Source organism: Bison bison, unplaced genomic scaffold, assembly GCF_000754665.1.
Source record: "Bison bison bison isolate TAMUID 2011002044 unplaced genomic scaffold, Bison_UMD1.0 scf7180017864356, whole genome shotgun sequence".
Lineage (NCBI taxonomy): Eukaryota > Metazoa > Chordata > Mammalia > Artiodactyla > Bovidae > Bison > Bison bison.
Genome location: NW_011494928.1, coordinates 4,177,692 through 4,192,175, shown reverse-complemented (window position 1 = coordinate 4,192,175; position 14,484 = coordinate 4,177,692). Strand labels below are relative to the sequence as shown.

At 40.3% G+C, this 14,484-nt stretch overlaps 1 protein-coding gene across 1 annotated transcript in view; it reads right to left on the bottom strand.

The window, feature by feature from the left end:
• Positions 1–14,484, bottom strand: part of HEPHL1 (hephaestin-like 1) — a 93,436-nt gene that overhangs the window by 57,068 nt on the left and 21,884 nt on the right. The window contains exons 2-4 of the mRNA XM_010855183.1: positions 10,042–10,286; positions 2,528–2,740; positions 1,725–1,904 (exon numbers count right to left, since the gene is read on the bottom strand). Coding sequence (XP_010853485.1) covers positions 1,725–1,904; positions 2,528–2,740; positions 10,042–10,286 — 638 coding nt within the window. The remainder of the gene's footprint in view (positions 1–1,724; positions 1,905–2,527; positions 2,741–10,041; positions 10,287–14,484) is intronic.

Genomic DNA, 14,484 nt, shown 5'->3' with positions numbered 1-14,484 from the left:
GGCAAGAATACTGGAGTGGGTTGCCATTTCCTTCTCCAATGCATGAAAGTGAAAAGTGAAAGTGAAGTCGCTCAGTCGTGCCCGACTCTTAGCGACCCCATGGACTGCAGCCTACCAGGCTCCTCCATCCATGGGATTTTCCAGGCAAGAGTACTGGAGTGGAGTGCCATTGCTTTCTGCTCTAATTTTCTTTATTTCCTTTCTTCTAGTAATTTTGGGCCCAACTTGTTCTTTTTCTAGTTCTTGAGGTGTAAAGTTAGCTTGCTTACTTGAAATTTTTCTTGTTTTCTGAGATAGGCATTTATTAATATGAACTTCCCCCTTAGAATTCTTTTTGCTGTATCCCATAAAATTTTATATATTACATTTCCATTTTCATTTGTTTCAAGCTTTTTAAAAATTTCTTTTTAGAGTTCTTATTCAACCTATTGACTGCTCAGTAACATGCTGTTTAATTCCACATGTTTGTAAATTTTCTAGTTTTATTCATATAATTAATTTCTAGCCCACTGTGGTCAGAAAAGATGCTTGATGTGATTTCAGTTCTCTTAAGTGTATTAAGACTTATCTGTGGCCTAACACGGATAAGGCAATGGCACCCCACTCCAGTACTCTTGCCTGGAAAATCCCATGGACAGAGGAGCCTGGTAGGCTGCAGTCCATGGGGTCGCTAAGAGTCGGATAAGACTGAGCAAATTCACTTTCACTTTTCACTTTCATGCATTGGAGAAGGAAATGGCAACCCACTCCAGTGTTCTTGCCTGGAGAATCCCAGGGATGAGGGAGCCTGGTGGGCTGCCGTCTATGGTGTCACACAGAGTCAGACTCGACTGAAGTGACTTAGCAGTAGCAGTGGCCTAACATATGATCTGTCTTAAAAAATGTTCCATGTGCTCTTGAGAACGATGAGTATCCTATTGGTTTTGGATGGAATGTTCTATAAATATCTGTTAAGTCCATCTGATCTAACATGTTGTTTAACACCAGTATTTCTTAATTGATTTTCTTTCTGGACACCTACATTGCTATAAGTAGGGTATTAAAGTAGTTTGCCATTATGTATTGCTGTCTGTTTTGCCCTTTATGTCTGTTAATATTTGCCATATATATATATAAGTTCTCCTATGTTGGGTGCATGAATATTTTAAATGTTATCTATTCTTGTTGAATTTACCACTTTATAATTATGTAGACCATTCTTGGTATCCTATTATAGCCTTTGTTTTAAAGTCAATTTAAACTCCGATATAAGTGTAGCTACTCCACCTTTCATTTGGTTTCTATTTGCATGGAATACTTTTTTCCATCCATTCAGTGTCCATCTATATGTGTCCTTAAAATTAAAGTGTGTCTCCTGTAGGTAATGTAATAGATAGGTCTTGGCTTGGTTGTTGTTGCTGTTTAATCTATTTAGTCCGTCTGTGTCTTTTGATTTGAGAATGTAGTCTATTTACATTTAATTGTTGATAAGTGTGTGCTTATTACCATTTTGTTCATTGCTCTCCGTTCTTGCGTCTCCTCTCTGTTCCTTTCTTCTTCTTTGCTCTCTTTCTTTGCTTTAGGTTCTGACTGGTATTATGTTTCATCACTTTCTTATTATTCTCATCACTAAGTTATAAATCTTGGAAAGCTCGGTTTGCTATTTCTGTGTGTTTTGTATCCCTTGTAGTGCCAGATACACAAACGACAGTTGGTATGTACTTGATAACATGGGAGACACTCACCATGCATTTTATTACTTCTCTGGAAAACAGCATCTTTTTTGTCAACTGAATCAGGATCAGTGCAGAATTGTCTGATATTGTCATCAAGGTACCAGCTTTGATTCTCATCCACAAGAGTAAACATTATAACAAACTCCCGGTCTACATCAGTCCTTGTTCCTGAATAGCTGTGCAGGATACCTATCAGGAACATTAAAGGAGTAGGAAAAGTTCAAAGTGAACTAAACCAAGATAAGCTTTTCTTTCTGTCAATAGTATCAGATAAATGTGAAGATTTTTAAAGACCTATGTCTACAAGAGTAACCCACAACATAAAAGCAGTGAAGGGCTTTGATGGAAATGACAGAACCATGTAAAAGTCATGAAACAGAAATTCTCACAACCACAGACTTGGAAACCTGGCTATCCTTAAAAGAAATATACTTTATTGATAAAAATAGATATATTAAATGAGTTAATAGGGTACAAAGTAGCAAGGTGATTATGTGGGTGAAATAATAAAGCAAAGCATCCCTGGTTATTTGAGTACATTTTACACTTTCCTGTGTGTGGTGTCCGTGTGTAGTTTTTGCATACAGGTTTCAGAATGCGATGATGGTTTTAGGCAGAAGTCTGAGTTATTGTCCCTGCTATGGATCTTCTATGTTAGGAGAATTTCTTTACTCTTACAGAAAGTTAGGAAGAAGAGACACACTTTGTGTGATGCAAGGCGGGTGGGCAAGATAAGACCTGAAGACTATATTCACTTTTCAGCACACTTGGGAAGAGGTTTCTAGGCACCGAGGGGTTTCTAGGCATCTTACCTTCTTTGCACACCAGCAGTGGGCCAATTAGCCCAGAACAGATGTCCTTAGGGGCATCAATATGTGAATGGTACACCCAAGTCAGGCAGTTTGCATCTGCTGGGGCAGGAGCATATTCTTCTCTCACTGGCCAGACGTAGGTATAGTTTTTGCCAGGAGGAACCATGTCATCATCCTTGTTCCTTCCAGATGTTCCATCTGGATACAGGGCTCCTTTCAAGAAAAATGAAACAGTTAAAACACAGAGATCGCACATTATAGTGGAAAGAGCTAGAGCTTTGAAATCAAACATATATCAGCTAAAATTTATTTGCTACGGGATTTAAGACTTGTTACTTAAATTCTCACTGCCTTGTTTTTCTACCAATAAATCTGGAATCCACCCCACAGAGATGTAAGAACTATATGAGGCACTGTATATTGTGTCCTGCAGAGTCAGATACTTAGTAAATTTTTAAGTGAAGATTAAGAAAAGGTATGCAAGAATACACAGAAGAATTATACCAAAAAGATCTTAATGACTTAGATAACCACAATGGTGTGGTCACCTAGAGCCAGACATCTTGGTCTATGAAGTCAAGTGGGCCTCAGGAAACATTACTGCAAACGAAGCTAGTGGAGGTTATAGAATTCTAACTGAGCTATTTAAAATCCTAAAAGATGATGCTGTTAATTAAAGTGCTGCACTCAATACGCCAGCAAATTTGAAAACTCAGCAATGGCTACAAGTCTGGAAAAGACTGGTTTTCATTCTAATCCCGAAGAAGAGCAATACCAAAGAATATTCACAGTAACAGACAATTGTGCTCATTTCACATGTTAGTAAGATTGTGCTCAAAATTCTTCAAGCTAGGCTTAAGCAGTATGTGAACTGAGAGCTTCTAGATGTACAAGCTGGGCTTAGAAAAGGCAGAGGAACCAGAGATCAAATTGCCAACATAAATTAAATCATAGAGAAAGCAAGGGAATTCCAGAAAAACATCTACTTCTGCTTCATTGACTACATGAAAGCCTTTGACTTGACTGTGGGGATCACAACAAACTGAAGAAAATTCTTAAAGAGATGCGAATATCAAATTTACCTGTCTCCTGAGAAACCTGTGTGTGGGCCAAGAAGCAACAGTTAGAACATGACACTGATCAATGGACTGATTCAAAATGGGGAAAGGAGTACATCAAGGCTGTATATTGTCACCTTGTGTATTTGTGCAGAGAATATCAAGTCAAAGGCTGGGCTGGATGAAGCACAAGCTGGAATCAAGATTGCCAGGAGAAATATCAACAGCCTCAGATATGCAGATGACACCACCCTAATGGCAGAAAGCAAAGAGGAACTAAAGAACCTCTAATGAAAGTGAAAGACAAAAGTAAAACACTTGGCTTAAAACTCAATTTTCAAAAAACTAACGTCATGGCATTTGTGCTCATCACTTTACGGCAAACAGATGGGGAAAAATGGAAATAGTGGCAGATTTTCTTTTCTTGGGCTCCAAAATCACTGTAGACAGTGACTGTAGCCATGAAATTAAAAGACATCAGCTCCTTGGAAGGAAAGCTATGACAAACCTGGACAGCGTATTAAAAAGCAGAGTCATCATTTTTCCCACAAAGGTCCATCTAGTCAAAGCAATGTTTTTTTTCAGTCATTATGTACACAAGTGAGAGTTGGACGATAAAGAAGGCTGAGCATTGAGGAACTGATGCTTTCAAACTGTGGTGCTGGAGAAGATTCTTGAGAGTCCCTTGGACGGCAAAGAGATCAAACCAGTCCATTCTAATGGAAATCAACCCTGAATATTCACTGGAAGGACTGATGCTAAAGCTGAAGCTCCAATACTTTGTCCACCTGATGTGAAGAGCTGACTCATTGGAAAAGATCCTGATGCTGGGAAAGACTGAAGGCAAGAGGAGAAGGGGACGATGGAGGATGAGATGGTGGATGGCATGACCGACTCAATGGACATGAGTCTGAGCAAGATCCAGGAGATAGTGAAGAACAGGGAATACTGGCATGCTGCAGTTCATGGGGTCATGAGAGTCAGACACTACTTAGTGACTGAACAACAGCAACAACAACAGGTTAAATAGAAGCCAATTCCAGGCGTATTCAAGTCCTTAAGGTAAAAGGCAAAACTGTAAAGCTTTAAGAAGGTAAAATGGGAGAATATCTTCATGGTTTTAGAGTAGGAAGCTTTTTAAAATAATTATAAAATGTACTGATTGTTAAAGAAAGCACTGATAAATTTTAACCACAATTACACTTATGAGCTTTTGCACAATGAAGGAAACTTAAGCAAGGTGAAAAGACAGCCTTCAGAATGGGAGAAAATAATAGCAAATGAAGCAACGGACAAAGAATTAATCTCAAAAATATACAAGCAACACCTGCAGCTCAATTCCAGAAAAATAAATGACCCAATCAAAAAAAAGGGCCAAACAATTAAACAGACATTTCTCCAAAGAAGACATACAGATGGCTAACAAACACATGAAAAGATGCTCAACATCACTCATTATCGAGAAATGCAAATCAAAACCACAATGAGGTACCATCTCATGCCGATCAGAATGGCTGCTCTCCAAAAATCTACAAGCAATAAATGCTGGAAAGGGGGTGGAGAAAAGGGAATCCTCTTACACTGTTGGTGGGAATGCAAACTAGTACAGCCACTATGGAGAACAGTGTGGAGATTCCTTCAAAAACTGGAAATTGCTTGGGGCTGATGCACTGGGATGACCTGGAAGGATGGTATGGGGAGGGAGGTTAAGGATGGGGAACACGTGTATGCCCATGGCAGATTCATGTTGATGTGTGGCAGAACCAATACAATATTGTAAAGTAATTAGCCTCCAATTAAAATAAATAAATTTAAATTAAAAAAAAAAAAACACTGGAAATAGAACTGCTGTATGACCTAGCAATCCCACTGCTGGGCATACACACCAAAGAAACCAGAATTGAAAGAGACACGTGTACCCCAACATTCATCACAGCATTGTTTACAATAGCCAGGACATGGACACAACCTAGATGTCCATCAGCAGACGAATGGATAAGAAAGCTGTGGTATATATACACAGTGGAATATTACTCAGCTATTAAAAAGAATGCATTTAAGTCAGTTCTAATGAGGTGGATGAAACTGAAGCTTATTATACAAAGTGAAGTAAGTCAGAAAGAAAAACACCAATACAGTATATTAACGCGTATATATGGAATTTAGAAAGATGGTAATGATGACCCTATATTTGAGACAGCAAAAGAGACACAGATATAAAGAACAGACTTTTGGACTCTGTGGGAGAAGGTGAGGGTGGAATGATTTGAGAGAATAGCATTGAAACATGTATTCAATTATTTCAATTGAAATATGATTTCAATTATCATATGTGAAATAGATCACCAGTCCAAGTTTGATGCATGAAAGCAGGGCACTCAAAGCCAGTGCACTGGGACAACCCTGAGGGATGGGATGGGGAGGGAAGAGGGAGGGGGGTTCAGGATGGGAGACACATGTACACCCATGGCTGATTCATGTATCAGCCATGGCAAAAACCACTACAATATTGTAAAGTAATTAGCCTCCAATTATAATAAATAAATTAATTTTAAAAAGAAAACAAACAAAAAAGAAAGTTAAGAAGTTCTGTTCATTAAAAGATACCTTAAAAGAATGAAAAAGCAAGTCACATATTCACGACATACATAACTGATGAAAGGATTCATATTCAAAATAAAGTACTCCGTCAACTAAGTGACAAAAAAAACCAGAAAATCCCATAGGAAAATAGTAAAGGTATTGGTATGGGATCAGTATTTAGAAAAAAAAAATACTTAATTTAATAAATTTCATTACAGGGAAACCCTAGATTACAATGACAATGATATAGCACTACGGACCTAACAAATAGGCAAAAATTTCTAAAGTTGGTAGTATTCAGTGTTGTTGGGAATGTACAGCAACTGGAATTTTCATACACTGCTGTTAAGAATATAATTGGTACAACCACTTTGGAAAACCAGAGTTATCTACTAAATTTGAACGTAGGTATGTATATTTTCACTCTTAGATATGTTTCTTAGAGAAGCATATGCAACTGGAGCAGAAAGCATGTAAGAATGTTCACAGCAGTATTTCTCAGGAGTCATAAAACAGCAGAGCACTCAAATACCTATCAAGAATGTAATAGAAAAGTAAACGATAGTATATTCATATACAGCTGGGTTCAGAAAACATTTCCTGTGAAGAGTCCGAGTATAAATATTTTAGGCTTTGCAGATTTCTGTCTCAAAATCTTAGTTTTTCCCCCAACTTCATATATATATAAAGCATTCTTAACTCATGGGCTATATAAAAACATGTCCCGTGGACCATAGGTTGCCAATCCCTGATGTAGAGGAAAACTGTGGGCGTGCATTCTAAATCACTTCAGTTCGACTCTTTGAGACCCTATGGACTGTAGCCCACCAGGCTCTCATGTCCATGAAATTCTCCAGCAAGAATACTGGAGTGCGTTGCCATGCCCTCCTCCCTGGATCTTCCCAACCAAGGGATTGAACCCGAGTCTCTAATGTCTCCTGCACTGGCAGGCAAGTTCTTTACCACTAGCGCCACATGGGAAGCACAAGATGAAAATCACACAGCATCGAAAGTGGTCTACAGATGGGAATGACTATCCACTCCAGTTCTTCCCTGGAGAATTTCATGGACAGAGGAGCTTGGTAGGCTACAACCAAAGGGTCGGACATGTCTGAGCAACTAACACACACACATAAATTTTGGAGCAGAAATCAGTGAAGGAGGAAATAGAAAACTGTAAAATAGATGAATCCAGAAGTTAGTTAGTTCCTCGAAAAAGATCAACAAAATTGAGAAAACTTTATATAGACTGCCAAGAAAGAGAGAGGGCCCCAGTTACCAAAACCAGGAATGAAAAATGGGGTGTCATTTTAGAGACTTACAGAAATTAAAAAGACTATAAAGGGACTATTACAAATAATTTTATGCCAAAATATTAGACAACTTAGATAAAACTGAAAAATTTCTGGAGAGAAACAAATTACTAAAACTGACTTAAGAATAAATAAAGAATTGGAATGGACCTAATACACAAAGAAACTGTTTCACAATTAAGATTCTCCCCTCAAACAAAACCCAGGCTCAGATGGTTTCACTTACAAATTCTATGAAATACTGAGAAGAAATGATACCAGTCCATTACAGAATCTTTCAGGCAATAGAGAAAGGAATAGTTCCAAATTCACCCTGTGAAGCAAACAGTACCTTGACACCAAAACCAGATTAAAAATACCATAAGAAAGGAAAACTATAGACCAGTATTCCTCATAAGTGTACACCAAAAAAGTCTAACAAAATACTAGCAAACCCCAGCAACATATAAAAAGAATTACATACCATGTCCAAATGGAATTTATCCTATGACTGCAAAGTTGGTTTAACATTCAAAAATAAACTAAGGTAATAAAATATATTAATAAAATAAAGGACAAAAACTACACCCTCGTCTCAAAAGAGGCAGAAAACAAACAAAATCTAGTGCTTATCAAGTTAAAAACTTTTAACAGTCTAGGAGTAGATGGGAATTTCCTTAACCTGATAAAGTATATCTAAGAAAAATCCATGGCTAGCTTCTTGCTTAACGGGAGGGAGACAACATGCTTTCTTCCTAATGAGAACAAGGCAAGAATGTCTGCTCTCACCACTATTATTAAATATTGTCCTGAAGGTTCTAGCCAGTGCAATAAGGCAAAAGAAAAAATTAAAGGTTTACCAATTGGTAAGGAAGAAATAAAACTCTGTTTATTCATAGTGGCATGATTCAGTATTTAGAAAATTCTAAGGAACCCTTTAAGCATCTATTAAAAAACAAGTTTAATGAGATAATAAGATTCAAGATAAACATATAAAAACCAAGTGTATTTATTTACACTAGCAACAACCAAAAATGAAATTAAGAACACTATTCCATATATAATAGTATCAGAAAGAATAAAATACTACTTCTGAATAAATTGAGCAAAAGAATGCAAATCTTGTGCGCTAAAATCTAAGACATTGTTTAGAGACATTTATGATCTAAATTTTATGCTCAGATTGGAAGAGTCAATATTTCCCAGACGGTAATTCATCTTTCAATGCAGACAACAGTTTTTCCCCAACTGATCAATAGACTCAATGCAACCCTCATCAAAATCAATTAACTTTTTTGGTAAAAATTAACAAGCTGATCTGATATTTATTGATATGAAAATGCAAAGAACCTAGAAAAGCTTAAAAGTCTTTTTTAAAAAAGCAAGGTTGGAGATCTTATACTTACCAATTTCAAAACTTACTATAAATTTATAGTAAGCAAAATAACACAGCTTGGTGAAAGGATAAGCAAATAGAATCAGTAGAATGGTATTGAGAACCTTGAAATAAACCTTTATAGTTATAGTCATTGATTTTCTACTATAGCCTATGATTCATTTATCTTTTTCCCAATACCTAGAGTCAGTCTCTGATATCTGGTGGGTACCCAGTGGAAGGTCCATGAAGGTAAAGAATTTTTTGTGCTCACTTTCAACTATTCAGAACTAACCAGATCAGTGACCAGGAGCTTTGCTGCACTTCAGGCGGAGGAAAATGGCCAAGAACAAAGGGGGCTCCGCATCTCGTGTCCTTCATCAGTGGTGCCTGCTCTGGCTACTTAGACAGACCTGGTCGTGGCAACTGCCAAGCCAGTCTGGCTGCCTTAGGACATTCACCACAATCCAGAAGCTTCCCTTTATGATAAAGTGAACTGCATCCAAGGTAAGGTTACTGTTCCCGGCATATTCCTCAGAGTCAGGGTGTAGCACGTTTAGTACCATTTAACCCGTTCCAACGGATCACGAGCAACAATGCAGTGAGGGATGAGAAAAATACTTCTGAAGATTGAGAAATGGTTCCCATTTCAAAAGTCCAAGAGTGCCCTTATACTTTTTTTTAACCTTAGGGAGAACTCAGGGAATTGCACTATTGAAACTCTTGAAGTGCAAACAAGAAGACAGGGCAGCTTCAGAAAGGAAGCACCACAGACAGTAGCTTTAAGCAGGGAAGTTGAGGCCCACGAGCACGGTGACACTCTCTCCACAGCCGAGGCTGTTACTGGACAGGACATGGGAACCCATCACGCATGCTGGTCTTTATCCAGTGTGAGACCCGGTCATGACTGATTGACAAGGAAGGTTAGTGTGCCTCGGGGCTGTGCTGGAGCACGTGCCAAGGGACCTCAGCACCTACCCCTGTAGCAACATAGAGGAAGAAAGGAGGGAGGGAGGAAATAAGGGAAAGAAAAAGGAAGAAGAGGAAGAGAAGGTAGGGACAGAGGCAGGTGGGGTGAGGAGGAGGCAGGGAGAAGTTAAAAGAACACATGTTACCACTGTGCTTTTAGAATCCTGCTCACCATAGCTGACAATTGCGTTACTTAGGAAGGAGAGACAAGACACCTATAATATGATTGATATTTACCTTCTGAGTCCTTGTTGTAGAAAACGCCATGTGGATGCAAGGAGTAAGGGCGGGACGCAAAGTTCTTTAAATGGATGACAATCACATCACCCACTTCAGCCTTCAAGATGGGACCCAAGAATCCAAGCCAGGGAGGCTTGGGGATCTCCTTGGAATAGGTCTCATCTGTGTAATGTCTGTAAACAGCCTTTTTGTAAAGACTTCCTATTCTGTTGGGCCCTCTTTCCAGATATAAGGTTGCAAGCCTGAAAGTAAGAAGGAAAATATTTTATAATTAAAGCTAAAAGAGAAATCCTAATAGCTTACCTTAATAGTTCATCAAGTGCTTACAAGTATGATTTCTCATTTGGTGTTCACCATAGCACTTCAACCTCTGTAGAGTTGGTAAGATTATCCTCAATTTATTAGAGAGGAAATGGAGGCCAAGAGTTAAGTGACAAGCTGAAAGGCACAAATAGTATTCACAACCAAACTAAAACAGAACCAAGATATTTGCAGTCCATTTGCCCCTTTTCATTCAATACAATCCCATTCACTTTTTCATTTAACACTATGCTAAAGCTGAAACTCCAGTACTTTGGCCACCTCATGCGAAGAGTTGACTCATTGGAAAAGACTCTGATGCTGGGAGGGATTGGGGACAAGAGGAGAAGGGGACGACAGAGGATGAGATGGCTGGATGGCATCACTGACTCGATGGACATGAGTCTGAGTGAACTCCGGGAGTTGGTGTTGGACAGGGAGGCCTGGCGTGCTGCGATTCATGGGGTCTCAAAGAGTCGGACACAACTGAGCGACTGATCTGATCTGATCTGATCTGATGCACTTACTGCATTCTAAGTAAGAGTTTATGATCCAGTATTGAAAAAATTAAGTAACTGCACAGAGAAATTTATGATTAAGTGCCAACTGACTGGTTGATGCAATGGATACAGGCTCCATTTTTCTAAGGATATATTTATTCACAGAAGGAAAAGATTGCTGTGGATCAAAGAGGTCAGAAACACCTCATGAAAAATGCAAAGATTAAGGAGAAGTAAGATTGGGTAAAAAAATGGAAAACTTGAAGATACTAAGCAGGGGTGGAGCTTGAGCAACAAGGAGGAAGAAGTATGGGTGATCTGGGGGAGAGTGGTTTATAAGCTGGGGCTCAGGGGTGAATCGGAGAAGGCGATGGCACCCCACTCCAGCACTCTTGCCTGGAAAATCCCATGGACAGAGGAGCCTGGCAGGCTGTAGTCCATGGGGTCGAGAAGAGTCGGACACGACTGAGAGACTTCACTTTCACTTTTCACTTTCATGCATTGGAGAAGGAAATGACAACCCACTCCAGTGTTCTTGCCTGGAGAATCCCAGGGATGGGGGAGCCTGGTGGGCTGCCGTCTATGGGGTCGCACAGACTCGGACACGACTGAAGCAGCTTAGCAGCAGCAGCAGTACGGGTGGATGGTGAGGAGTGAGCAGTATGGCTGCATGAAAAATCTGGGGAAAGACTGGTAATGAACTTTATCATATGGTTATCATAGGTTGAAGCATTTAGAATTTATCCTGGAAGCTCTGAAGACTCACTGAGGTTTCTCATAAAATGGGTGACATGATAATCAGTATTTAAGGATGGTGCAATAAGTATTATTGCAGTGGTGTGTAAGTTTTAAAGGAGTCAGGCAAAGAGAATACCAAAGATGGGGGGCAGGGAGGCTGTTTGGAGACCAGGAGGGTGTGGTGCAACAGAAAAGAGATGGATGTGGAAAAAATAAGATTCTAGGACGTGAAGTGTCCAGATACCCTCCTGGAACCCCAGAGTAAAAGGGAGACTCAGTCCCAGAGTCTGGGAGCCTGAGACAATAGCAGTGCTAATGACACTACTTTGGAGGTGGCCATACCATCTTCTCCTGGGGGTGGAACCCCCTTCCTCACTCTCAATCTATGTGCTTAGTGTGGGACTCCAATCCCAGAAGTACTAGCTTCTGCTTGAACAAAACTCCTGGGTACAGCCATCCCAGTGTAGCTGTGTCTAATCAGGTGATGAGAGGCAAGTCCCACTGTCGCACACACTCCTGCCTGTGTGCATGCATTCCCTCTCAGTCACTCAACAGACTGTGACTATCTCAAGCCCTGTACTCGAGAAAAAGGGCAAAGACTTGAAGGAGCTCTCATTCTAGAAGGAAGAGTTACTGAAACCAAGCAGGACCTTGTGGGGCCTTCCCAGTGACAGATCCCTGGTGTCCCCTGCCTCTTGTTTGTAGAAAAGTTTTAGTCTCCTAGGTATTCCCCAAGATCCAAAGAGCAAGTTTAACCAGAGAAGTGAGAAAATGCAGAAACAAAGATAAGACAAAATAATAGTTTAGCTGAAAAACAAAGTCAAAGGCCTTTAGTTCCTCCTCAAGAGCTACAGACAATATTCTGCATCATAACCTTGAGTTGTTTTGCAGATACTAAATCCTGCACCAAGAGGAAAAAGTTAACTACGTGCTGACCACCAGCATGTCAACCCCAGATGAGTAGGAAACAGGTTGATGGTGTTGACTCCCAAACACCACCATCACCTCACCACCAGTCCGTCAGAAGGATCACATGAACTGATCACATACCCTCGATCTCACTTTAAAAAACCCTCCCTGAAAACCACTGGGGCATTTGGGTCTTTTGAGCACGAGCTGCCTGTTATCTTTGCTTGGCCCCACGTTGAGTGCCTTGCAACAAATGCTGTACTCTCCTTCACCACAGCCTGGTATCGGTAAACATGCTTTGCTACGCACTGGGTAAGTGGATCCATGTTTGCTTCAGTAACATTATGAGAACACAAGCATCTAATCTGGGGCATAAAATGTATCAGGTGAGGTTTCCTAGATGAAGTTGGGCCTAAATATGGTCTCAAAGAGCAGAGACAACTTACGCAAGCAAAGAAGATGGAAAGAGCTGATGTGGCAGACACTTTGCCAACTTAGCACCCACACCACATTCTTTGGTCTAAGGGCAAGCCTTCTGCATTCTCATTCTATGTGCATGGGTGGGGCTCTGCATCCACCTCCCGCAATGGAAAAAGTGACTCAACCTAACCGATCAGCACACCAACCACATCGTTGGTGGAGCACTCTGTCACTGGTGGAGGGATGGCTCATGGTCCACACTTGGACAATTCCAACCAACCAAGCCACCCTGGACCACAGTGATTGGTTCAGGGACAGCCATAGCATGGCTGGTTGGTTAAATCCAAGGAAATCTAGGAACTTGTGAAGGATAGCATTTTGTGTACTCAGAACTGGGAACGTGAGTCTAGAGCTTTTGGCAACCATATGGCCAGCCCAAGGAGAGAATCTGCTGGGGACTTGTACGTTCCTCTCATCTCTTAAATTTTGCTATTTGCTTCTTCTCTCTAATCAACTCCAACTTGCTTTCATCATGATATAACTTTTCACTTTTCTCTTTCTCATTTACTGTATCTTCCATTCGCTTTTATTCATGTCCAACTCGTCATGGCCCCATGGACTGTACCCCACCATGCTCCTTTGTCCACAGGATTTTCCAGGATAGAACACTGGAGTGGGTAGCCATTTCCTCCTCCAGGGGATCTTCCCAACCCAGGGATCAAACCTGAGTCTCCTACATCAGAAGGTGGGTTCTTTACCACTAGCACCACCTGGGAAGCCCAGGATATAATTATATCTATAATTAACAGTCATTGAAGATTCTTGAGCAGGGAAATCTGACCATATATCTTTGTTTCAGGAAGACAATTTTCCCATATCTAACTTCTCTTCATCTGATTTCACCCACCTGCTTCTGCTCACTTGAGCAAATTTTCTGAGCTTGCACCTCTGAATACCAGGCCTGCCTGGCTGACAGAGACTATTTACCTTCATGCTTGATTTGCAGGATTTTATTCCTTGGTATCTGACCACAGCTTGGCTGAAACACCCTCTCCCAGTGGCCTGAATATGGCTTCTGCTTGCCTTGTCGGATCTGGTTCTTTCTTTAGCCAACTGGAGAAGATTCACTGTCTCTCTTTACTTCTACATCATCTTTCCCCAATTCTTCTCCTCTCTTCTTCCCTCTTTCTGGGTCCTATTCAAGTAGATAACTCTCTCTCTCTTTTTTTTTTTTTTTTTGGCTGCACACTGTGAGACTTTCAGGATCTTAGTTCTCCAAACAGGGATTGAGCCCAGGCCAAAACAGTAAAAGGGCCAAGTCCTAAATACTGAACTATCAGGAATCTCCCTAGAATTTCTTGGTAGATGGATCCATAGCAGGTCTGATAGTCTCTGTATTAGCTAATGGATTTCTGTTAACCTCATTAAGATTAGCACTTAATTAAACACTACTTTTCCAGTAGTCATGTATGGATGTGAGATTTGGACTATAAAGAAAGCTGAGCTCTGAAGAATTGATGCTTTTGAACTGTGGTGCTGGAGAAGACTCTTGAGAGTCCCTTGGACTGCAAGG